Raw genomic sequence first — 27,328 nt, forward strand, 5'->3', positions numbered from 1 at the left:
AGAGCGTACTTGGCAAAACGTATGTGTCTAGGATGAGGAATTTCAGTGCAGTCAGTTTTCCTAGAATGCCAGGCCTGCATTCAAGGGAAACTTGTGTTGGGGTGTCCCTGACCCCATGCTCAACCTCACAGCCATTTTGTTGATTCCCACATACAATCATAGGAAGACTAACTCTGCCAGTGTTGCCTAGTATCCAAAATAAATAATGAAAATGCACCATGGAAGAACTGACCATTTTTATTTTAACACGAAAAACAGCAATACAGTAGTTTTCCTCTCTCGCCTTTTCTGCTACCACCTCCACCATTACTTTCACCCTAGTTTTTGCATATGATCAGCTTGTTGGAACCAGACTCTTTTCATCTCCCACCTTGAGTACTGCATCAGTCCCCTAACCGCCATTCCACTTTGGCTGGTCCACATTTTGGCCTTGCGCTTGGGGTGTGAGGCAGGAGAGGATTTGGGTGGCTGGATCTCCCTCTAAACTGTGAGCTCATTGTGGGCAGAGAATGTGTCTGTTTATTGTGGTATTGTACTCTCCTAAGTGCTTAGCACAACACACTGCAGGAAATAAGCGCTCAGTAAGTGCGATTGACTGGGCCCAGATCTGTAGCTAAAGTTGGACTAATGTTCAGCAGAAAGCATAGAGCAGGAAAGGTACCTGCCACCTGTCACCCATCTTGAGGTTTCCATAGCAACCGCTTTTCCCCCACATTGACTGTTCATAGCAAAGTATTTTTCTTCTTTTCCTGCTAAGACTCTTAGCACAGATTTCTTTGATTGTCCGTCTTTATGTCGAAACCTTAAGCATCTAGCCGCCATGTAGAACTTTTGTCTAAGTAAAGCCACCAAATGGAAAATAAGTAGCATGTTTTTTACGTCCAAAAGTCTGGAAGCTGCCCGTCAAAGCCTCTCTTGCCCCCAGAAAATCAACATAAGCTCTCTTCCGTTGCAGTCAAGCATGCATGCCTATTATTTTTTAGATTGCTTTTGTAATTCATTTTCTAATTCCTTACTCTTCAAAATTACTTTAATGGGAATGAAATGGTTTCTAAAAAAAGGTGTCATAGGTGACTAATGCTTTCAGGGAAATATGTCAGTCAGAATTTAGGATTAAATGCTATTAGATTTTGGTTTCTGGAACCTGGTTTGTTTCATTTTTATGGATTCTTTAGATTTCTTTTGTGGTGGTATATATGCTTTAAACTCCTAGGATGGATGTCACCGGTATTAATTACAATTAATGTTTCTTTCCTTAATCTTAAAGGCATCCTCATCATACTTCCCTAAATGAATTTTGTTTCAGTCTTTTAAAAGTACTTTCAACATTCAGTATGTCAGTAATGGAATTGCTTTTCCATATTTGATTCTCTATGGTTTGTTCAATTGTATTTTGTCATGTTGAAATGTAAATGTCAGAGAAAAATAATTGAGACATTATTCTTGGGATTGTTAAGATAGTATGGATGAACTCTTCTAGTCTTCCTTACAGATTTCTTTGTTCTTTTGGGGAGAAAATGGTCACTAGACAGTAAACTCATTGCAGGCAGGGAACCCATCTACCAACTCTGTTGTACTCTCCTGAGCTCTCAGTACAGTGCTGTGCATAAAGTAAGCACTCAACAAATAGGATTGATTGAATTAATATCCATTTTAGCCATCTCTCTAATCCTTTGACTGTATTTCAATGTTTCAGATTAGCATTCTGGCAAAGACTTAATTAACCCACCCTGCACAAAGTGCAGTATGTGGGTCTTCCTCAGCCATTTCGCTTGTATCTATTCCCAAAGGCCATTAGAGAAGCAGCGGGGTCTAGAGACTAGAATATTCATTCATTCATTGTCATATTTGTTGAGCGCTCACTGTGTTCAGAGCACTGTACTAAGTGCTTGGGAAGTACAAGTTGGTGACATACAGAGATGGTCCCTACCCAACAATGGGCTCACAGTCTAGAAGGGGGAGCCAGACAACAGACCAAAACATGTGGACAGTTGTCGAGTCGTCAGAATAAATGGAATTAAAGCTAAATGCACATCATTAGCAAAATAAATAGAATAGTAAATATATACAAGTAAAATGGAGTAATAAATCTGTATATACAGGTGCTGTATATACAGGTGCTGTATAAACCTCAAGTAATAAATACATATATACAGGTGCTGTGGGGAGGGGAAGGAGGTAGAGCGGAGGGGTGGGGAGGAGGAGAGGAAAAAGGGGGCTCACTCTGGGAAGGCCCCTTGGAGAAGGTGAGCTCTCAGTAGGGCTTTGAAGGGAGGAAGAGAGCTAGCTTGGCGGATGGGCAGAGGGAGGGCATTCCAGGCCAGGGTTGTCTCATGTGGGGCTCACAGTCTTGGTCCCCATTTTGCAGATGAGGTAAGAGGCACAGAGAAGTGAATTGACTTGCCCAAAGTCACACAGTTGACAGCTGGCAGAGCCGGGATTTGAACCCATGACTTCTGACTCCAAAGCCCGGGCTCTTTCCCCCGAGCCACGCTGCTTCTCAAATCCCCCTTGATTACTGTGTCAGCCTCCTTGCTGACCTCCCTGCCTCCTGTCTCTCTCCCCTCTCCAATCCATACTTCCCTCTGCTGCCTGGATCATTTTTCCGCAAAACCATCCAGTCCGTGTTTCCCCACTCCTTCAGGGCTTGCCCACCCACTTTTGCATCAGACAGAAACTCCTTTCCATTGACTGGTCCGTCCATTCCCCCCACCCCCAGTGCTCCTTCCCCTCTCCATCCCCCCGCACCTTACCTCCTTCCCTTCCCCACAGCACCTGTATATATGTTTGCATGTATTTATTACTGTATTTATTTTACTTGTACATATTTATTCTATTAATTTTATTTTGTCGCTATGTTTTGTTGTCTGTCTCCCCCTTCTAGACTGTGAGCCCACTGTTGGGTAGGGATCATCTCTATATGTTGCCAACTTGTACTTCCCAAGCGCTTAGTACAGTGCTCTGCACACAGTAAGCGCTCAATAAATACGATTGATTGATTGATTGATTGATTGACATGGGCCGGGGGTCGACGGCAGGACGGGCGAGAACGAGGTACAGTGAGGAGGTTAGCGGCAGAGGAGCGGAGGGTGCGGGCTGGGCTGGAGAAGGACAGAAGGGAGGTGAGGTAGGAGGGGGCGAGGTGATGGACAGCCTTGAAGCCCAGGGTGAGGAGTTTCTGCCTGATGCGTAGGTTGACAGGCAGCCACTGGAGATTTTTGAAGAGGGGAGTAACATGCCCAAAGCGTTTTTGCACAAAGATGATCCGGGCAGCAATCAATCAATCAATCGTATTTATTGAGCGCTTACTATGTGCAGAGCACTGTACTAAGCGCTTGGGAAGTACAAATTGGCATCACATAGAGACAGTCCCTACCCAACAGTGGGCTCACAGTCTAAAAGGGGGAGACAGAGAACAGAACCAAACATACCAACAAAATAAAATAAGTAGGATAGAAATGTACAAGTAAAATAAATAAATAAATAAATAAATAGAGTAATAAATATGTACAACCATATATACATATATACAGGTGCTGTGGGGAAGGGAAGGAGGTAAGACGGGGGGATAGAGAGGGGGACGAGGGGGAGAGGAAAGAAGGGGCTCAGTCTGGGAAGGCCTCCTGGAGGAGGTGAGCTCTCAGCAGGGCCTTAGAATACAGCATGAAATATAGACTGAAGTGGGGAGAGACAGGAGGATGGGAGATCAGAGACGAGGCTGATGCAGTATTCCAGTCGGGCCTGGGAGTCAAGAAGGAACTGGATTCTAATCCTGTCTCCACCATTTGTCTTCTGTGACCTTGGGCAAGTCAAAGCGCTTAGTACAGTGCTCTGCACACAGTAAGCACTCAATAAATGCGACTGATTGAATGAATGAATGTGCCTCAATTCCCTCGCCTGTAAAATGGATAATTAAGACCGTAAACCCCACGTGGGACGTGGACTGTGTCCAGCCTGATTAGCTTGTATCAATCCCAGTGCTTAGTGCAGTGCCTGGCACATAGAGCTTAACAAATACCACTAAAAAAAAAAAAAGGTGCGGCGAGGTGTCTGGAATCGTCAGAGGGAAATTGGACACGACGTGATCCACAGTGTCTAGGCCCTGCCCCACTCACCGAGCCTCTTGACAGAGCTATTTAAAGCCTCCATAGAAGAGGTCCTTGTATGCAGAGCTCCTTCAAGCTAGTCGTGGCTGACGGGAGGTCTTGGGAATGGGGTCAGCCGAGTCCTGGGGCCACCCCTGGGGCCCCACTGTTGGAAGGATTTAGGAACCGACTGCCCCCGGCTCCTGCCAGTGCCCAGGTGGGCCCGAGGGTTTTGACTTGCCGCTGCATTTGACCTAGGCCCCTTGTAGATATATTTTGCTTTTCAGCCAGCCAGGTCATAGTGTACGTGTTCAGGGAAAATGACCTTAAGCCAGACTCACATCTCTCTGTGTCACCAATATCTACAGTATATGAAAACGATGATCAGCTACTCTGGAACCCTGATTTCTTGTTCGAAGAAAAGGTGATTGAATTTCTCAACGAAGCCTCCAGGAGAACAGGAGACGAGAAAGGTCTGGAGGCAATTCCTGAAGGCTCTCATATCAAAGATAACGAACAGGTACCCGAATAAGTGACTGAGGGGAGTTTGTGGAAACGGACATCTAATTAGGCTGATGTATTTTTGTCATTTTCAGCTTGTGCACGGGGACCTCCTCACCCTTGAATAGTTAGGCAATTATCTCTTCCTGGTTAATCCTTTTCATTTAGGAGAGTTGGGTTGTTGTTTGTTGTTGTTGTTTTAAAGTAGCTGCCATGGGCTGGTTTTCTTGCTTAACTTGGTGAATGATATATGTCCTTCAAAATATGAACTTCTCATTTAAAACTGCTATTTGATACCAGGTGTTACTGAGCAAAAGCCATAGATGTACTTCACCGCACTCGAAATTACAATTTCTATGGCTATTAGCCCTCGGGACATTTACCTTTACCATTCCAGTGCGTGGCTTCATTATTTGTTAAGAAACATTTGTTGAGTACCTACTATGTGCATCCCACCCCACCTGCCTCCCCTCACTAGCTTGTAAAATCCTTGTGAGCAGACAATCAGTGGTATTTACTAAGGGCATACTGTGTGCAGAGCACTGTCCTAAGCACTTGGGAGAGTACAGTATAACAGAGTTGGTAGATACATTCCATGCCCACAAGGAGTTTACAGTCTAGAGGGAGTGACAGAAGAAACGTTAACATGCCTTTGGTTCCTTTTCCCTCTCCCCCGACCCCAGTCTGGTAAAGTGAATTATAGAAGTTTAGAAAAAGCCACACTGACAATCAATCAATCGTATTTATTGAGCGCTTACTGTGTGCAGAGCACTGTCCTAAGCACTTGGGAAGTACAAGTTGGCAACATATAGAGACAGTCCCTACCCAACAGTGGGCTCACAGTCTAAAAGGGGGACAAGATTCCCTCCTTCCATTGTGGTGCATGGGATGGTCAGGGCTTGGGTGCTTGTGGAAGGGGTGAGAAGAGGCAAGACTTCAGACCCTCCAAAAAGGCACAGGCTCCGGTTGAGGAGCAGCAGTGATTATTTCAGGCTTCTATGAGAGGTCTCTACCCCTTTTAGCACTTGCTACTCACGTCACCACAGCCCTGGTGTCTGTATCCTTCTACTCTCCCATTACCCCCATCTGTAATTCATTTTTGTGTCTCTCCCCCTCTAGGAATAAGCTCCTTGTGGGCAGGGAACGTGTCTACCAACTCTATTGAACTGTAATCTCCAAAGCGCTTAGTGCCGTGCTCTGCACGCAGTATGTGCTCAATAAATAACATCGATTGATTCACGTTTTCTAAGGGGAATGAACCTCTCCCTCTCTCCCCCTCTCCCCCTCGTCCCCCTCTCCATCCCCCCATCTTACCTCCTTCCCTTCCCCACAGCACCTGTATATATGTATATATGGTTGTACATATTTATTACTCTATTTATTTATTTATTTATTTTACTTGTACATTTCTATCCTATTTATTTTATTTTGTTGGTATGTTTGGTTCTGTTCTCTGTCTCCCCCTTTTAGACTGTGAGCCCACTGTTGGGTAGGGACTGTCTCTATGTGTTGCCAATTTGTACTTCCCAAGCGCTTAGTACAGTGCTCTGCACATAGTAAGCGCTCAATAAATACGATTGATTGATTGATTGATTGATTGATTTTTTTTAAAAAAAATTTCCATCCTTCCTTCCTATATAGAAGAACTGTTTTAGGCAGTTTATCCTCCTTTATGGACAAACGAAACCACCCCGTACGTCGCCCCTTTTTCTATAAAAGAGCCACCTCCCGGCTCTTTGGTGCCCTTTTCTGCTGGCTCGGGACCGTAAGATTCAGTGAGGTGGCCCTGCAGGCGTGTCCAGAGCCATTTTCCAGCTTGCAGGTGGCCAGCCTCAAAATCCTTGAGGGCATCTATTCGGGTTGTAAGAAAAGAATCGAATCAGATCAGTTCCGCGGTTTAAAAGCCGGAAGCTGTGGGGTAGTGGGCACAATGGGCTGCCGCGTTGTCTTTGGTTTCAGGATAAGCCATTTAGTTGGGTTGGAGCCCTTAACGGTCTCTCGAACTGTTCAGATGCTAAACTGGGAACCTGTTTCTAGGAGCTGGAATTGTGGTTCCGCTCCTTATTTGTTCGGAGTCTCTGTACAGTTCTGTTTGAGAACTTGGCGTTCAGGTTTTACTCTTTGCACTGGTTTTTCTCCTGGGCAAGATTAAAGAGTTTTCCAGAACACAGGGCCGATTTCATAACCATTTAGCGCTGGTTGATCTGTTCGTCGTGTATTCCAGGTCAAGGATTTCATTAAAGCCTTTTATCTTTCTAGGCACTATATGAATTGGTTAAGTGCAATTTTGATACAGAAGAAGCACTGAGAAGATTAAGATTTAACGTAAAAGCAGCGAGAGGTAAGCGCACATTTAAATTAGTACTTTTTCCGCGTTAATCCCCTTCCCTCCAAATTCTTTTTGCCCTGGTTTCAAAATTGAGTTGGGTCGGATATATTGGTAAGAGTAGTAATTGGATGATTCTCCTGGCCTGTTGAGTTTCCCAGTACTTCTGAAGCATATTTTGCCTCCAGCTTCGAGATACCCGTCGCGTCCTTAAGCATATTAGTACTGTTGAGGTCGAACAGGTTCGTCCATACCAGTTCCGCCTTGACCAGTCATACCATCGTGCAGTAGCCTAAAGGTCTTGCCGAGGTTTTTCAGGACTTACAAATTTGCTCAACAATTGTCCGAGCCGCGTTCAAAATACAAGCGCCAGATTTTGTCTACCATGCTACATTTTTGGCCTAGTGGATAGAGTATAGGCCTGTGAATCAGAAGGACCTGGGTTCTAATTCCAGCTCCGCCACTTGTCTGTTGTGTGACTTTGGGCAAGTTACATCACTTCTCTGTGCATCAGTGACTTCATCTGTAAAACGGGGATTACGACTCTGAGCCCCATGCGGGACGGGACTGTGTCCAAACTGACAATCTCGTTTTTACCCCAGTGCTTAGTACAATAATCTGCACACAGTAAGTGCCCAATAAATACGATTGAATGAACAAATACCATTTTTTAAAAAAAGGCAGTGTGCATAGGAAACTGTTCTTTAAGTGTCCTTTAAGAAGGGTTTTGGCTAGAATCTTGCTAGTAATGGAAAGCAGTGAGATTACCCGATAGTTTCCACTGTCTGCTCCCTCTCCTTCCTTCTTGGAAATGATGATTATGGTGACATCTTTGGTAACCTTTTTGCGTTTCCTCAGAGGAAAATCTCAGACAGGTACTTACAGATTCAGTCCCCTCCTTGCTTGCAGATTTCTGCCAAAAGTCTTTGAGACAGCGGTTTAGGAATTACTAAATAAAAGACTGTTCTTACAGCACCTATGCAAGAAGGTATGTAATTGAGATTGTAGATTTGCAGATTCAGCACCGTGCTGTGGAGTCATGATGAATCTGAAGAAAACTGTAGTTACCAAACAGCCAGAAACCCTACCCACAAAGATTTTCATAGGCAATACACAACTCGATCCTCTTATCAACTCTGCTACCTTAGGCATTATGTTAATTAGTTATGGTACTTGTTAAATACTTTTTCTGTTCCAAGCACTGTAATATAATAATAGTGACATTTATTAAGCGCTTACTATGTGCAAAGCACTGTTCTAAACACTGGGAAGGTTACAAGGTGATCAGGTTGTCCCTTGGGGGGCTTACAGTCTTAATCCGCATTTTACAGATGAGGTAACTGAGGCCCAGAGAAGTTAAGTGACTTGCCCAAAGTCACACAGCTGACAGTTGGCGGTGCCGGGATTTGAACCCATGACCTCTGACTCCAAGGCCCGTGCTCTTTCCACTGAGCCACGCTGCTTCTCTACTACTTTACTAAGCGCTGAAGTAAATAGAAGATAATTTGGGTACCTGTCCCCCACGGGTCTCTCAGTCTAAGCAGGAGGGAGCAGGTTTGAATCCCCATTTTACAGACAAGGTAATTGAGGCACAGCGAAGCCAGATGACTTGACAAGGATCACACAGCAGATAAGTGGCAGAGTTGGGATTAGCAGGCTCTTTCCACTAGGCCATGGTACTTCTCCCAACAATTTCAAGGTAGGCAAAGATTGGAGACAATCAAAAGGCCAGCCTGGCTTTTGAAACAGTGCAAGGTGGAGTTTGGCAACACTGGGGTGTGAAGCTCCATACCAAATTAAAAACGCCTTGAACATTTTTTCTAGCGAACCCTGTGAGCCACACTCTGCATCTGAAAGTAGGCCAGGAAAGACATTCTGGAATAGAAGCGGTGCTAAGTCTTAAAGTGTTCAGCCGTCTCCATAACAGCAAGGCTTTGCAGGAAAATGCTCTGAGAAACAGTCTCAAACAATGCAAAAACTACTAGTGTGGTGTTTAGGAGACCAGTGCGGCAGGTAGACAAGCAATCAGAAGCATTTGTTTTCCTCAGGGAATGGCCTGTCAAGATTTGGAATCCAACAGGCAGGATTATTATCATTAATAGTAATGATAATAACAGTGGCATTTTAAGTGCTTAGTCTGTGCCAAGCAAGATAGGTCAGACACCTTGTCTGTACCACACTGGGCTCGCAGTCTAGAGGTAGGAGAACAGCTATTGAATCTCCATATACACCCTTCATTGTGGCCTAATGAACAGAGAACAGGCCTGGGAGTTCAATCATATTTTTTTGAGCTCTTACTGTGTGCAGAGCACTGTACTAAGCACCTGGAAGAGTACAATATTCATTCATTCATTCAATCGCATTTATTGTGCGCTGACTGTGTGCAGTGCTCTGTACTAAGCGCTTGGGAAGTACAAGTGGGTAACATATATACAGACATTCCCTACCCAACAGCGGGCTCACAGTCTAGAAGGGGGAGACAGACAACAAAACAAAACATGTGGACAGGTGTCATCAGAATAAAAATAAAATATAGCAGTCAGCAGACACATCCCCTGCCCACAGTGAACTTACAGTCTAGAGAGGGAGACAGACGTTAATAGAAGTAAATCAATGACAGATATGGACGTAAGTGCTTTGGAGCTGGGAGTGGGGATGAATAAAGGGATCAAGTCAGAGTGACGCAGAAGTGAGTGGGAGAAGAGGAAAGGAGGGCTTAGGAAGGCCTCTTGGAGGAGATGTACCTTCAATAAGGCTTGGAAAAGGGGAGAGTAATTTTCAGAAGGACCTGGGTTCTGATACTGACTCTGCCATTTGTCTGCCATCTGATCTTGGTCATTTCTCTGAACCTCAGTTACCTCTTCTATAAAATGGGGATTAAGACTGTGAGCCCCATGTGAGACTTAATAATAATGATGGTATTGGTTAAGTGCTTACTATGTGCCGAGCACTGTTCTAAGCACTGGGGTAGATACAAGGTGATCAGATTGTCCCACGTAGGGCTCACAGTCTTAAAACTCCGTTTTACAGGTGAGGTAACAAAGCACAGACAAGTTAAGTGACTTGCCCAAGGTCACACAGCTGATAAGTGCCGGAGCTGGGATTAGAACCCACGACTTCTGACTCACAACCCTGTGCTCTTTCCACTAAGCCACACTCCTCCTCTATAGCCAAGCTACAGAAATGGACTCTATCTAACCTGATTATCTTGTATCTACCCCAACCTCCTTCCCTTCCCCACAGCACCTGTATATATGTATATATGTTTGTACATATTTATTACTCTAGTTATTTATTTATTTTTCTTGTACCTATCTATTCTATTTATTTTATTTTGTTAGTATGTTTGGTTTTGTTCTCTGTCTCCCCCTTTTAGACTGCGAGCCCACTGTTGGGTAGGGACTGTCTCTGTATGTTGCCAGCTTGTACTTCCCAAGCACTTAGTACAGTACTCTGCACACAGTAAGCGCTCAATAAATACGATTGATTGATTGATTGATTGATTAGAACAGAGGCTGGCATATAGTAGGCGCTTTACCAAATACCATAAGAAAACAAAACCCCTGAGGTTTCCTCTTTGTCATACTGATTCTGAGTCTTTGTCCTGTAGTCAAGGTTCTGGTGAACCCTCACCGTTCCCACCGTGTGGCTTCCTTTTAAATCCTTAGGATAGTAAACACTTAAAGTATAATTACAGGCCAAGCATGGAGGGTTAGCTCTATCATCGTCAAGTTGTTCACTGGCCCTGTCCCACATGGGGCTCACAGACTTCTTCTAGACTGCGAGCCCACTGTTGGGTAGGGACTTTCTCTATATGTTGCCAACTTGTACTTCCCAAGCGCTTAGTACAGTGCTCTGCACACAGTAAGCGCTCAATAAATACGATTGAATGAAATACCCATCTTTCATACCCTGTATCTCCACTCTGGGAGACCCACAGTCCTAGAACTTCCTCCAGAGCCAGTCTTGAGAGTAGGGGTCTCTCAGTGTTTCTAAAGATCCCCAAGGAACATTTCTTAAAGGCAGTTATTCAGATAGACATCCTTCTTAGAACAAAATCTGTGTAAGCGTTTGTACATATTTATTACTCTATTTATTTATTTTACTTGTGCATATCTATTCTATTTATTTTATTTTGTTAGTATGTTTGGTTTTGTTCTCTGTCTCCCCCTTTTAGACTGTGAGCCCACTGTTGGGTAGGGACTGTCTCTATATGTTGCCAATCTGTACTTCCCAAGCGCTTAGTACAGTGCTCTGCACATAGTAAGCGCTCAATAAATACGATTGATGATAAGAATAAAACGGGGATATTTCACACCGCAATCGATGAGGATGTCCGTATTTTAGATTTCGCTGGCTTTAATTCAGAATTTCTCCGTCTCCCCAGAAGACAAGGTTTTAACAGGTTCTCGTGGATGTCCATATTGGCATTCAAAAAATACTTAAATTTTTGTTGTTTCAGAGGAACTTTCTGTCTGGACAGAGGAAGAATGTAGGAATTTTGAGCAGGGATTAAAGGCATATGGAAAAGATTTCCATTTGATCCAGGCTAATAAGGTAAGTGATCATAAAGTATTTTTTCTTCATTGACTAAATTTTTAAAAAAAACCATTGGGGATTCAGTCTCTGTTCCCCTTCCTATTTATGTGGGACAGGGACTGTGTCCAATCTGATTATTTTATATGTACCCCAGTGCTCAGAACAGGGCTTGGCACATAGTAAGCACTTAACAAGTCTTGTCTTATGCCATCGAGTCATTTCTGACCCATAGCAGTGCCATTGACACATCTCTTCCAGAACACCCCACCTCCATCTGCAGTCATTCTGGTAGGGGATTCAGAGAGTTTTTTTGGTAAAAATACCAAGAAGTGGTATCCTGAGAGTAATAACAGTCAGTTTATATTTAGAACACAGAGCTTGGGAGTCAGAAGGACCTGGGTTCTAATCTCTGCTCTGCCACTTGTCTGCTGTGTAGCCTTGGGCAAGTTACTTCACTTCTCTGGGCTTCTATATATAGCTTATATATATATATATATCTATATCTATATCTATATAGATATAGATATAGATATATATATATATACAGGGAGGGGAATGGGAGAAGTGTGAGCACAAAGACGACAGCCCTTTTGAGTTGTCTTTAGGATTGAGTGGAGTGAGAGCATCACATGAAAACAAACACACTTCATGGCTGAGGTCCCATTTCGTTTCATTTCAAAATTTAGAAATCAAAACGCTTTCGGTTCTTTTTTCAATATTGCAGTGCAGTTTATGAACGCGTATGTCAAGTTTGGCGGTTGAGGCAAAGTTTTTTTTTTTGACTACAGTTTTCACTGTCATTTACTTTTTAGTAAAGTCGCTGTAATTTCCCCTTCCTGTTATATGTAATTTTTTTCCAGATAACTCAGGCTGACCTATTTCCAACAAGTATAAGAGAAATTGTAGCTTTAGTATTGCAGTGGTTTGGGCACTAAATTGTGGATAAACTGCAAGCATTAAATTCCTTACCAGCATAATGAAAGGCTAAATTTAATTCATAAAGTCCTCATAAAATAATGCTTTTGAGAGGGGTACAAAGAATCTTAAATCCTGAATTTTATTTCAAAGGTCCGAACGAGGTCAGTTGGGGAGTGTGTTGCGTTCTACTACATGTGGAAAAAATCTGAACGTTATGATTTTTTTGCTCAGCAAACACGATTTGGAAAAAAGAAATACAACCTTCACCCCGGTGTAACGTAGGTATTACAGTTGGTCGCTCTTGTGTGTGTAACATTTTTGTCTTTTTTCTTACAACAATCAGGAAATTGTGTGAATTTAGAGTTTGGAAATTTCTACTAGGTAGGTATTCAAGATAACATTTCCGGGAACTCTGTGTAGACAAAGCTGGGTTATTTATTTAATGGGGTATTTTGGTTAATTTCTCGTGGCTCTGGAAATCACCCTCAGCCGGTATTGATTTCACAGTCTTGTGATCACTTCCTTAACGTCTCCCCAGTCTTCTACCCGCGGTTTTTCTGAGGCGCTTTGTCTCTTACTGAATATATTTCTCTCCTCCTCCCCCTCCCTCAACTTTTCCATCTGGTTCTACTTTCCCCACTTACTCTTCAACTCCTTTCAGCCATCCATGTCTTGGCTATTTGTAGCAGTTGAGCTGTTCTGTTTGCTTCAGTTCTTGAGAAGCCTTAAAGTTGAACGCTTGCACTTCAACAGTGAGCTTGCGACTAACATTTTAACACCCGGGTTTCCGTGGTGCTTTGGCCTTCAGCTTGCAACCCAAAATGCAATTGATTTTACTAGTATTTTCCCTTCCCTTTCCTCCCTAGCCTTTTAACTTAAACTTGCTTCCTAGTCTCTGACCTTGGAAATAAGCAGCAAGCTTCTATAAATACGTATAATAGAGGATTTAGAAAGCGTTCTCGACACACAGAAGGCTAGCAGAAAAGGCAGCTTGTAAACTGTCCGTGATTAGCTTTCTCTTTAGGACTGTAGGGCCACGTCTGATTCCTATATAATGATAATAATAATGGCATTTATTAAGCGCTTACTATGTGCAAAGCACTGTTCTATATGCATTCTTTCCCAATGCTTAGTCCAATGCAGTAAACATAGTAAGCATTTAGTATTCTTAACTACTATTCCTGTTACTGCTAAGATTTGCAGGACCACTGAATTTCTCTTCCAACATTTGAATCAGTGTCTGCTATAGTGGAAACATTTTCACTACCCGCGTACAGTGAGTTTTTCGCATTTATTTTTGGGAGTTTGTTCCAAAGCCGCCCACACCCAGTTTCATAAGCAAAATCTCAGCGTTGAGAAGGGAAGGGAAAGAAACAGCTTCCCATTTTTCATCCATTTCAGAAACTGCCCATTTCACACCTCATCACCACCACCCACAAGTATCTTTGCCCAGTTGACTGTGCACGAGTCTTTGTTCTGAAAGTTTTACCAAATTCCATTGAAAAATGGTCCCGTCCCACTTGAAGTCTACTTCTTCCCAGTCAGGATGGGAAGGTGGCACTTGGGTGACAAGAGGTGGACAGATAAAAACACGGGTCCTTTCCTTTTGCGGTGGGCTTTTTTCTGAGACTAAATGTTTCACCTTAGGCTTTTCTCAATCGATGCTATTTATTTAGCACTTACCGTGTGCTTAGCACTGTACTGAGCGCTCGGAGTACAGTTCTATTGAATTGGTAGAGCCGATCCCTGCCCACAAAGAGCCTCCAGGCTCGCGAGGCAGCAAAACAATCAATCAATCAATCAATCAGTCGTATTTATTGAGCGCTTACTATGTGCAGAGCACTGTACTAAGCGCTTGGGAAGTACAAATTGGCATCACATAGAGACAGTTCCTACCCGATAGTGGGCTCACAGTCTAAAAGGGGGAGACAGAGAACAGAACCAAACATACCAACAAAATAAAATAAGTAGGATAGAAATGTACAAGTAAAATAAATAAATAAATAAATAAACAGAATAATAATGATACCATAACATAGTATGTGTTCTTTGTAGGGCTTTCAGTAATTTATCACCTGTTTTACCCCTACCCCTTGGCAACTAGAATGAAATCAGCTAAATTTGGAGTAGTCCAATCCTGATCTTTTAGGCACGTGGACTGAAGGGGATGATGAAAACTGGAACACACTAAATGAATTCTACAGATTCCAGTTGAACTGTGGTTAGGTTTAGAAAGCCCCAGCTTTTATTTTCTAGAAAACGTAACGGGCACCTCTTCCCTCAGGGATTACATGGACCGGCTCTTAGACGAAAGCGAGAGCGCCGCTTCTAGCCGAGCCCCGTCCCCTCCTCCCACGGCCTCGAACAGTAGCACCAGCCAGTCGGAGAAAGAAGACGGCACCACAAGCAACAGCAATCAGAACGGTAAGCGCCCGGAGGAGACGTGGCCAACCTCGCTCTCTCCTTTCTTCCCACAGCCTGAAACCTGTTTTAGAGGAGGAATAAAGTTTTTGGTGTTCGTTTAGTCGAGGTAGGAACAGGAGCTTCAGACACGAACAGCTGTGACCCGTCCCCGTTCCCTCCTCGCCGCAGGTTTTGGGGAGAGAAGGGGAGACTCGGGGGTGAGGGAAGCTTGGGGCCCAGAGCGAATCCACTCCGTAGGCCAGGTTACTTTCATCATTGGCTTCAACGGTCACTCTTCCTTTGTCACAGGGAAGATTGGGAGCCGGGGCCCTATAGATCTGTCGTATTGTACTCACTCACACGCTTAGTACAGCGCTCTCTGCGCACAGTAAGGGCTCAGTAAATACCATCGACGGATCGGTGGATTGACCTTTGAGACCAGCCAGCGGATTTCTTTTCCGATTCAGGTGTCTCCTCCAACGGGCCAGGCGAAACGTCGAGCAAAGATGATGGAAAAGCAGAAGGCCCGCACATCAACGGACCGACGGGTGGCCCCAAGAAGCCCCTTCACCCGGACACCGACACAAATGGTTACGAGACAGAGAACCTGACCAGCGACCCCAAACTCGCGTACGTGACTGTCAGGAACGAGCCGGATTTTGAAGACAAGCACGAGAGACCTGCCAAGAGGCGCAGGGTTAGCAGCAATGGAAAAGAGAGTCCGGGTTCCTCCGAATTTTTCCAGGATGCGGCCCCCCACGGGAAATTGGAAGAGCTGGAAAGCAGAGATGACTAAAAACAGAGAGCCTTTTTTTTTTTTCCTTTCTTCCTCAGAGTAAATTCTGTTGAGAGAATTTTCAGGGTTAATGGGTTACCTTAAGAAATCGATTTCCTTAAAGCCGTCAAAGCGAGAGGTTTTGTTTCTTTCATGTGATTCTGGGGTTCACGTGACAGTAGCGGTACTGCCCATTTTGAACTTAGGTGATTTTTCAAGGCCCTCTTAAAGCTACTAGAGAAAGTCTCTAGTGACTTGGAATGAATCCCATTCCTAGGCTGATTCCTCATTACCGCGTTTGCGAGGGAAGGGGGAGTTGGTTATTGGTTTTTTGTTTTTTTTTCTATGAAGAACGCTTCATTCAGATTCCTGCCTCATCATTGTTTCTGGTGTTTCTTTAAAATGCCTCGGAGATTTGAGACTCTGGAGACGAGCAGTCGCCACTTTTCTCCCTACACGTCCTGGATATCAGATGGTTAAGGAAAGCCCGGTAAATCCTGAAAGTGATGCGAGCACGATTTTTATATATAGAAGTTTAAAAACTAAACCAAGTCAGGTTTGTCTATGTAAAATTGTTGACATCAATGATGTCTTTCCATATTCTTATCTGGGCTTAAGAAATACGTTCTGTATTTTTCCAGATTTCTTTGTAGCCTTTGAAAGATTTTTACAGTACTTATGTCTTGATTGCGCTGTCCTTTCATAATACAAAAGCTTGTATAATTTTCTTAACTTGTACAGTTGGTAAACTTTTATGGGAATTGATATTCGAGTCTGTCAGCTTCATTTTATTTTGCTGAAAGTCTTTTTCTAATGGATTCTTATGTTTGTGTAGTACCTGAGTCATGGTTATGGCATTCACATAGAACTGTGAGAAACTGGTTTTTCAGATTTATACTTTCTAGCTGGAGAAAGTTATGCATGACACTTGCATTGCACACACTTTTTTGCATCGGTTAGACAGTTTCAGATTTATTTTTAAAGCGAAACAAGAAGCTTAATGTGGGTTAAGTGCTTACATTTACTAAACCTTATTGGCCAGACTCCTGCTCAATTTATTTTTATATACACACACACATATATATATATATATATATATATGATAGCTATATATATATAAAATATACACTTCTTTGCATCTAAAGGAGCACAGCGGGCAAGCGGTGAAGTGATTTTGGTTGCCAGAAGGAGGGGAGTGTGCACACAGTCCACGGCCTCCCTGAAATATTCTGCCAGCGACGAGAAAGGATCGGTCACTTTTGGATGGGGAGAGGGAGGCTAAAGAAGCTTTAAAGCTTTTGTACCTTCAGGGTGACAATTTTTAATTCTCAAAGCTTTGAGTCACAGAACCCAAGTCAGATCTAAAACAGGACAAGCGTAACATGAGTAGCTATCAAGCTCGTGTGTTTTTTTTTACAGGCTTACACAAATATTTTTATCCCGACGAATAATTCTTGATTTCCGATTTCACCTGCTTGCAAGGCGAAGCGTGGTTATTTGACTGTCTGTTAGGGGCTGAGCCAGTTACAAGGTGAACAATTAAAACAAGGGCCCTTGTCCTTTGACTTTTGGCGAAGCACACTGGTGTCAGAAGGTACGGTCTCCGGTAGTATAACCTCAAATGCGTTCTCCACCAATTCGGTGGTAGCGTACGCTCCCGCGCAAGAAGCGCTCAGTATATGCCACCGATCGGTCCGTTCGCCGCAGCAGTGTGAACCTTTTTAATTTTGCAAAACAGTGTTTAAGGTCAGCTGTTAAAAGCTGTTTCAGACGATGGACGATTCACCGCTTCTCCATGTGATGCTAAGAAGCCACGGCTGGCGAGTGGTAGTGGGGCAGTACAGGGAGAAGCCCCCTTAGTCCATCCTGACTGAGCTCTAGGAAAGTTGACCTCATCCAGCGTGAACCCGAGAAAAGGTTCCCAACATAGGATGGGGCCGTGCTCTTAAAACCATTGCACCGCTAAGCTGAGATCTCGCTTTTTTTCCTGAATTTCGTTGCGTTTTGTGAATGCTTGCAAACCACTTTTCTAGAAAAGTTTGTAAGCCAAGTCTTCTCAGGCCCGTTGGCATGTGTGGCGTGGCACACACGGCGGAAGTATTGCTTTTTTTTTTAATCTCGCCTTCTAAGGCTTGCCTAAAGGAAACGAAAAGACATTCCGTAATGGGTTTTCGTGGGTCACGCTCGGCTTTTCTTTACAGTATATTCCACTGCATTTTGCCTATGCAGGTATTTTACCCGGTGTCCGAAACGCAGCCGCTCTAACTTGGTGAGTCATTGCACTACTAGTATTTTCCAGGTTTTTAAGAAGTCTGTGTAGAGAATCGGCTGGGGATTTGTTCGTTTTTGGAACCAAACGGGTCCCGGCCCGGCTTCTGAGACCGTGCGCTGTTGGAGCGAGGCCTCCGATGCCGTTCTTCAGAAGCAGCGCCCCGTTTCCTGGCGTCCTCTCCCATCGGAGGCAGGAGCTTCCCGGGAACCCTGCTGTCGCGCTTTGGAAATGACGACAGAGGAAGCCTAAGTGTGTTGGAAGTACTAATTAGGTTTTCCAAACTTTTCTCACGCAGAGTAATTTTGCACTGTAATTACCTTCTGTTCCTTCCGCACCCCCTGTCTGCGATTCCGAAGAAGCTAATTAAAATATTTTTTTAAGCATATCGTGCGTGTCAGCGAACTGATTCTGTGGATTACAATCTTCAGTAGACTCACGCTTGAGGTTTTCCGGTTGGGGTTGAAGGGCTGACAGGAACGAGTTCCAGGCTGATTCGCTTCACGAAGGACTCGTGATGGGTTCCGCGTTGGCTCGTTGGTGGGAACCATTAAGAAATCCTGTAGGATGCCAAGCCTCCGAATTACTTCCCTTCCGCTAAGGGGCATTTGCTTCTTTTTATCTTGTAATTAAAATCCTTTTTCTCCTCTGTACTGAATCCAATTAATCAATTTCACCTCACTTAACTTGTTTCCAAGCAGAGAGGGCTTTCCAAAATGGCCCCTTCCACCCAAATGATCCACCTACCGCTGGTATCTAAACATTGAAACTCACAGCGGCGTTCATTTGCGAATCCTGGGGTCGTCTCTGATTAAAACCCGGGGTCTCTGATAGCGAAACGCCTACCGGTTTCCAAACAGGACAATCCCAGGAGAGGTATTGATTTGGAAAGACAAAATACCTTATTTAATAAGTGCCGCCAACAGCAAGGCTCACATTTTTATCCTTGATTCGCTGCAGGCTAGTAAGTCTGTTATTGCTCTAAATAAATTAATGAGGTGGAGTACAGTCCATTAATTATCACTTACTGTGTTTTCATGATTGGATTGCTGTGCACCCAAGATTCTTACCCATTTAAGTCGTGGGTCAGGATTGCTGGTAACCTGCCTCCAGGGAGGTTTTCCGTGCCATCTTGCCGTCTGCTGGGGTCCTTTACTTTGTTAGTATGTTTGGTTTTGTTCTCTGTCTTCCCCCTTTTAGACTGTGAGCCCACTGTTGGGTAGGGACCGTCTCTAGATGTTGCCAACTTGGACTTCCCAAGTGCTTAGTACAGTGCTCTGCATCCAGTAAGCGCTCAATAAATACGATTGATGATGATGATGCTTGGGCTGAAGGTCATGACCTACTCAGTCTCGATCATCCCAACTTAGAGCACGAAAGGCCCCAGAGTCACGAGATCTGGATTCTAAACACTTTTTGCATAGAGAAGCAGCGTGGCTCAGTGGAAAGAGCATGGGCTCTGGAGTCAGAGGGCATGGGTTCAAATCCCGGCTCCGCCACTTGTCAGCTGTGTGGGCAAGTCACAACTTCTCTGGGCCTCAGTTACCTCATCTATAAAATGGGGATTAAGACTGTGAGCCCCTTGTGGGACAACCTGATAACCTTGTATCTCCCCAGAACAGTGCTTTGCACATAGTAAGCGCTTAACAAATACCATCATTATTATTATAACAGTGCTTTGCACGTAGTAAGTGCTTAACAAATACAATCATTATTATTATTACTTGGTGTCATTGGGCAAATCACCTAACTCCTCAGTGCCTCAGCTTCCTAAAAAAATTTTTAATTTTTTAATTTTAAAATTTTTTAAATTTTAATTAATTTTTTAATTGGGTAAAAAAAAATGAGTGGCACCTAGCTGGTCATTCAATTGTATTTATTGAGCACTTACTGTGAGCAGAGCACTGTACTAAGCGCTTGGGAAGGACAAATTGGCATATAGAGTCGGTCCTTACTGAACAACGGGCTCACAGTCTAGAAGGGGGAGACAGACAAAAAAAAAAGACAGGTGTCAATACCAACAGAATAAATAGAATTATAGCTATATACACTTCATTAATAAAATAGAGTAATAAATATGTACAAGTAGACACAAGTGCTGTGGGGAGGGGAAGCGCAGGGGGATGAGGAGGAGGCGTCTCCCCTTTTCTTCTCCCTCCCTTTAAGATTGAGTTCTGTGACTCACCTGTAAGCTCGTAGTGGGCAGGGAATGTGGCTGTTAAATGGGTATATAGCATACTCCTTTCTAATCTTGTACTTCCCAAGCGCTTAATACAGTGCTCTGTACACAGTAAGTGCTCAATAAATACAATTAATGAATGAATGAATCAGCCCCTTTCTATTTTATTCTTAAGCCATTATTAATATTTAAGAGCTTACCATGTTAAACACTGTGCTAAATACTTTGATACAGAAAAGAGAATCCATTGGGACGTAGTCCCTTCCTGACCAGGACCCCCCGAGTTGGGTGAGTAGGTAGTTTATCCCCGAATACGAATGAGGAGATAGGCCTAAAACATGACATGAGTACAATAATAATAATAATGGCATTTATTAAGCGCTTACTATGTGCAAAGCACTGTTCTAAACGCTGGGAGGTTACAATAAGCAGACTCAGTCCCTGCCTGCAGTGAGCTTAGTCTAGGCTCCCTTCACAGCGTGGCCTAGTGAAAAGAGAACAGTAAAGGGAGTCACGATAGAGAAGCAGCATGGCCCAGGGGAAAGAGCACAGCTTGGGAGTCAGAGGTCATGGGTTCTAATCCTGACTCCACCGCCTGGTAGCTGTGTGACTTTGGGCAAGTCACTTAACTTCTCTGGGCCTCAGTTCCCTCACCTGGAAAATGGGGGATCAAGACTGTGAGCCTCAAGTGGGACAACCTGATCACCTTGTATCCTCCCCAGTGTTTAGAACAGTGCTTCGCACATAGCAAGCGCTTAACAAATACCATTATTAGTATTATTACTCCGCTTCTCGTTCCGCCTCTGCCCGCTGGGTGACCGTGGGCAAGGTACTTAGCATCTCTGTTCCCATTTCGTCATCTCTAAACGGGGGAAAAAACAACAACAAAAGTCCCACCTCTACCCTTTTCCTGCTGTTGAACCGTGGGCAAGGTACTTGGCGTCTCTGTTCCTATTTCCTCATCTCTAAACAGGAGGAAAAAAAACAAAAAATACACCTCTTCTCCTCAGATGGCAAAGACTGCCCAATCTGCTTTGTTGCCAAATTGTACTTTCCAAGCGCTTACAGTGCTCTGCACAGTAAGCGCTCAATAAATATGATTGAATGAGTGAATTAGCCCATATCCTCCCGCGGGTTTGGCCCAAAGTACACGCTTAATCAATTCCACTATTAGTATCAGTGGTGGGCGAACAGCGGGCCCTGGATAAATGCTAAAGATTGATCCATTCTTAATCTGCAAGTGGGGGAGTGAGCAGACTGTTGAAGCAAAGGGCAGGATCCGCCAAAAAGGGGGAGATGATTTTCAGCTGTAACAATAATAATCATAATAATTCGTTAAACGCTTACTATGTGCCAAGCACTGTTCTCAGCACTGGGGTAGATACACTATTAATAATAATGGTATTTGTTAAGTGCTTACTGTGTTCAAAGCACCGTTCTAAGCGCTGGGGGGATACAAGGTTGTCCCACGTGGGGCTCACAGTCTTAATCCCCATCTTACAGATGAGGCAACTGAGGCACAGAGAAGTTAAGCGACTTGCCTAAAGTCACACAGCTGACAAGGGGCCGAGTAGGGATTTGCAGCGTGGCTCAGCGGGAAGAGCATGGGCTTTGGAGTTAGAGGTCGTGGGTTCAAATCCCAGCTCTGCCAACTGTCAGCTGTATGACTCTGGGCAAGTCAATCAATCAATCATATTTATTGAGCGCTTACTGTGTGCAGAGCACTGTACTAAGCGCTTGGGAAGCACAAGTTGGCAACATATGGAGACAGTCCCTACCCAACAGTGGGCTCACGGTCTGGGCCTCAGTTCCCTCATCTGTAAAATGGGGATTAAGACTACCATGTGGGACAACCTGATCACCTTGTAACCTCCCCAGCGCTTAGCACAGTGCTTTGCACATAGTAAGCGCTTAACAAATGCCATTATTATTATTATTATTATTATTTGAACCCATGACCTCTGACTCCAAAGCCCGTGCTTTTTCCACTGAGCCACGCAGCCATATGAGGGAACTGAGGCCCAGAGTAATGACTTGCTCAAAGTCACACAGCTGATAATAATAATAATAACAATGTTGCTATTTGTTAAGCGCTTACTATGTGCAAAGCACTGTTCTAAGCACTGGGGAGGATACAAGGTGATCAGATTGTCCCCACCTGGGGCTCACAGTCTTAATCCCCATTTTGCAGATGAGGTAACTGAGGCACAGAGAAGTGAAGTGGCTTGCCCAAAGTCACACAGCTGGCAAGTGGCGGAGCGGGAATTCGAACCCACAACCTCTGACTCCCAAGCCCGGGTTCTTTCCACTATGCCACGCTGCTCCTGATAAGTGGCGGAGTCAGTATTTATGTGTATATATATATATATATATATATATATATACGTATATATATATATATATATAGTATTTATATATGTGTGTATATACGTATACACACATATATGTATACATGTATGTATATGTTTGTACATATTTATTACTCTATTTTACTTGTACATATCTATTCTATTGATTTTATTTTGTTAGTATGTTTGGTTTTGTTCTCTGTCTCCCCCTTCTAGACTGTGAGCCCACTGTGGGTAGGGACCGTCTCTATATGTTGCCAACTTGTACTTCCCAAGCGCTTAGTACAGTGCTCTGCACACAGTAAGTGCTCAATAAATACAATTGATGATGATATATGTGTGTATATATGTATACACACATATATACATATATGTATACATATATGTATATATGTTTGTACATATTTATTACTCTATTTTACTTGTACATACCTATTCTATTTATTTTATTTTGTTAGTATGTTTGGTTTTGTTCTCTGTCTCCCCCTTTTAGACTGTGAGCCCGTTGTGGGTAGGGACCGTCTCTATATGTTGCCAACTTGTACTTCCCAAGCACTTAGTACAGTGCTCTGCACACAGTAAGTGCTCAATAAATATGATCGATGATGATATATGTGTGTACATATGTATATGTATATATACATAAATACGATTGATGATGATATATGTGTGTACATATGTATATGTATATATACATATATGTATACATATATGTATATATGTTTGTACATATTTATTACTCTACTTTACTTGTACATATCTATTCTATTTATTTTATTTTGTTAGTATGTTTTGTTGTCCGTCTCCCCCTTCTAGACTGTGAGCCCGCTGCTGGGTAGGGACTGTCTCTATATGTTGCCAACTTGTACTTCCCAATCGCTTAGTACAGTGCTCTGCACACAGTAAGCGCTCAATAAATACGATTGATTGATTAGAACCCGCGACCTCCGCCTCCCAAGCCCGGGCTCTTTCCACTAAACCAGAGTGTCGGTAGCCATTGGCACCAACTAGAAAGCCCTTCTTTTCCTCAAGGGTCACCTGGGCTGTAGAGCAGCAGTGGGGCTCAAAGGCAAACGCCCGGGATCGGGTGTCAGAGGACATGGGTTCTAATCCCCCCGCCTCCACTTGCCTACTGTGTGACCTTAGGCAAGCCGCTTAACTTCTCTGTGCCTTAGTTACCTCATCTTCGGCAAGTCACTTAACTTCTCTGAGCCTCAGTTACCTCACCTGTAAAATGGGGATTAAGACTGTGAACCCCACATGGGACAACCTGATCACTTTGTATCCACCCCAGCGCTTAGAGCAGTGCTTTGCACATGCGCTTAACAAATGCCAACATTATTATTATTATTATTATCTGCAAAATGGGGATGAAGACCGTGAGCCCGACGTGGGACCAACCTGATTGCCTTGTAACTATCTCAGCGCTTAGAACAGTGCTTGGCGCATAGTAAGCGGTTAACAAACAAGTCAGAGGTCATGGGTTCAAATCCCAGCCCCGCCACTTGCCAGCTGTGTGACTTTGGGCGAGTCACTTCACTGCTCTGGGCCTCAGTTCCCTCATCTGTAAAATGGGGATTAAGACCGTGAGCCCCCCGTGGGACAACCTGTTCACTTTGTATCTCCCCAGTGCTTAGAAAAGTGCTTTGCACATAGTAAGTGCTTAACAAATGCCAACATATTATTATTATTATTACTATTATTATTATTATTATCATCTGCAAAATGGGGATGAAGACCGTGAGCCCCACGTGGGACCAACCTGATTACCTTGTAACTATCTCAGCGCTTAGAACAGTGCTTGGCGCATAGTAAGCGGTTAACAAACAAGTCAGAGGTCATGGGTTCAAATCCCAGCCCCGCCACTTGCCAGCTGTGTGACTTTGGGCGAGTCACTTCACTGCTCTGGGCCTCAGTTCCCTCCTCTGTAAAATGGGGATTAAGACCGTGAGCCCCCCGTGGGACAACCTGTTCACCTTGTATCTCCCCAGCGCTTAGAACAGTGCTTTGCACATAGTAAGCGCTTAATAAATGCCATTATTATTAAATACCATAAAAAACCCCCCACTGCGCCCAGGCCCTCAGGCTGGCCCACAGCTGCATAATCCTCTTCAGCCGCTGGGAGGCGCTGCAACCCCGCCCACCACTCGGCCCTCCCTCCCACAACGCCCCTTTCCCCCACAACGCCCCCTCCAGCCCCTTAGGGAAAGTTCCCAATCAATTAATCAATCAATCGTATTTATTGAGCACTTACTGTGTGCAGAGCACTGTACTAAGCGCTTGGGAAGTACAAGTCGGCAACACATAGAGACAGTCCCTACCCAACAGCGGGCTCACATCAACACACTCCTGCCCACCCCACGGCACAGTTGCTGTAGTATACTTTCCAAAGCGCTTAGCACAGTGCTCTACACACATTAAGCACTCAGTAAATACAAGAGAAGCAGCGTGGCTCAGTGAAAAGGGCCTGGGCTTTGAGCCTGCTGTTGGGTAGGGACCGTCTCTAGATGTTGCCAACTTGTACTTCCCAAGCGCTTAGTACAGTGCTCTGCACACAGTAAGTGCTCAATAAATACGATTGATTGATTGTAGGGACTGTCTCTATATGTTGCCAACTTGTACTTCCCAAGCGCTTAGTACAGTGCTCTGCACACAGTAAGCGCTCAATAAATACGATTGATTGATCGATTGTAGGGACTGTCTCTATATGTTGCCAACTTGTACTTCCCAAGCGCTTAGTACAGTGCTCTGCACACAGTAAGCACTCAATAAATACGATTGATTGATTGATTGTAGGGACTGTCTCTATATGTTGCCAACTTGTACTTCCCAAGCGTTTAGTACAGTGCTCTGCACACAGTAAGCGCTCAATAAATACAATTGATTGATTGATTGTAGGGACCGTCCCTGTATGTTGCCAACTTGTACTTCCCAAGCGTTTAGTACAGTGCTCTGCACACAGTAAGCGCTCAATAAATACTGATTGATTGATTGGGCTTGGGAGTCAGAGGTGGTGGGTTCTAATCCCGACTCCCCCACTTGTCAGCTGTGTGACTTTGGGCAAGTCACTTGACTTCTCTGGGCCTCAGTCCCCTCATCTGTAAAATGGGGATTGAGACTGTGAGCCCCACCTGGGACAAGGTGATCACCTGGTATCCTCCCCAGTGCTTAGAACAGTGCTTTGCACATAGTAAGCGCTTAAATGCCATCCTTATTATTATTGAATACAATTGAAGGAACGAATGCACAACTGTAAACCCTCCTTTCCTCTTCTTTCACTCCCTTCTGCATCGCCCTGACTCGCTCCTTTTATTCATTTCCCCTTCCCAGCCCCACAGCACTTATCATCATCAATCGTATTTATTGAGCGCTTACTATGTGCAGAGCACTGCACTAAGTGCTTGGGAAGTACAAATTGGCAACATATAGAGACAGTCCCTACCCAACAGTGGGCTCACAGTCTAAAAGGGGGAGACAGAGAACAAAACCAAACATGCTAACAAAATAAAATAAGTAGAATAGATAGGTACTAGTAAAATAAACAGAGTAATAAATATGTACAAACATATATACATATGTTTATATGTTGCCAACTTGTACTTCCCAAGCGTTTAGTACAGTGCTCTGTACACAGTAAGCGCTCAATAACTACGATTATTTCTATTAATGTCTCTCTCCCCCTCTTGACTTTGAGCTTCTTCTGCTTATTATTATGGTATTTGTTCAGCGCTTACTATGTGCCAAGCACTGTTCTAAGCACTGGGGTACACATAAGGTCATCAGGTTGACCCACATGCCACAACAATGTCCTAATCCCCATTTTACAGATGAGGAAACAGAGGCCCAGAGAAGTGAAGTGACTTACCCAAGGTCACAGAACAGACAAAGCGGCTGAGCCGGGATGTTGTGTTGTCCTCTCCCAAGTGCTTAGTAATAATAATAATAATAATAACAATAATAATAATAATAATAATAAATGGCATTTGTTAAGCACTTAGTATGTGCAAAGCACTGTTCTAAGCACTGGGGAGGATACAGGGTGATCAGGTTGTCCCACGTGGGGCTCACAGTCTTCATCCCCATTTTACAGATGAGGGAACAGAGGCCCAGAGAAGTGAAGTGACTTACCCAAGGTCACAGAACAGACAAAGTGGCTGAGCCGGGATGTTGTGTTGTCCTCTCCCAAGCGCTTAGTGATAATAATAATAATAATAATAATAATAATAGGCATTTGTTAAGCGCTTACTATGTGCAAAGCACTGTTCTAAGCGCTGGGGAGGATACAGGGTGATCAGGTTGTCCCACGTGGGGCTCACAGTCTTCATCCCCATTTTACAGATGAGGGAACAGAGGCCCAGAGAAGTGAAGTGACTTACCCAAGGTCACAGAACAGACAAGTGGCTGAGCCGGGATGTTGTGTTGTCCTCTCCCAAGTGCTTAGTAATAATAATAATAATAACAATAATAATAATAATAATAATAGGCATTTGTTAAGCGCTTACTATGTGCAAAGCACTGTTCTACGCGCTGGGGAGGATACAGGGTGATCAGGTTGTCCCACGTGGGGCTCACAGTCTTCATCCCCATTTTACAGATGAGGGAACAGAGGCCCAGAGAAGTGAAGTGACTTACCCAAGGTCACAGAACAGACAAGTGGCTGAGCCGGGATGTTGTGTTGTCCTCTCCCAAGCGCTTAGTAATAATAATAATAATAATAATAATAATAATAATAATAATAATAATAATAATAATAATAATGTGGCATTTGTTAAGCGCTTACTATGTGCAAAGCACTGTTCTAAGCGCTGGGGAGGATACAGGGTGATCAGGTTGTCCCACATGGGGCTCACAGTCTTCATCCCCATTTTACAGATGAGGGAACAGAGGCCCAGAGAAGTGAAGTGACTTACCCAAGGTCACAGAACAGACAAGTGGCTGAGCTGGGATGTTGTGTTGTCCTCTCCCAAGTGCTTAGTAATAACAAT

General features: G+C 43.9%; 1 protein-coding gene across 5 annotated transcripts in view; it reads left to right on the forward strand.

Annotated features, from left to right (window-relative positions):
* MIER1 (MIER1 transcriptional regulator) overlaps positions 1-18,202 on the forward strand; it is a 76,256-nt gene extending 58,054 nt beyond the window's left edge. For all 5 annotated transcript variants that reach the window (XM_038752252.1, XM_038752248.1, XM_038752249.1 and 2 more), the window contains 6 exons: positions 4,454-4,605; positions 6,846-6,927; positions 11,375-11,469; positions 12,520-12,647; positions 14,654-14,793; positions 15,240-18,202. In XM_038752252.1, coding sequence (XP_038608180.1) covers positions 4,454-4,605; positions 6,846-6,927; positions 11,375-11,469; positions 12,520-12,647; positions 14,654-14,793; positions 15,240-15,568 — 926 coding nt within the window. In that variant the 3' untranslated portion in view covers positions 15,569-18,202. The remainder of the gene's footprint in view (positions 1-4,453; positions 4,606-6,845; positions 6,928-11,374; positions 11,470-12,519; positions 12,648-14,653; positions 14,794-15,239) is intronic.
* The last annotated feature ends 9,126 nt before the right edge of the window (positions 18,203-27,328 follow it).

The sequence above is a fragment of the Tachyglossus aculeatus genome, chromosome 10, assembly GCF_015852505.1.
Source record: "Tachyglossus aculeatus isolate mTacAcu1 chromosome 10, mTacAcu1.pri, whole genome shotgun sequence".
Taxonomy (NCBI): Eukaryota; Metazoa; Chordata; class Mammalia; order Monotremata; family Tachyglossidae; genus Tachyglossus; species Tachyglossus aculeatus.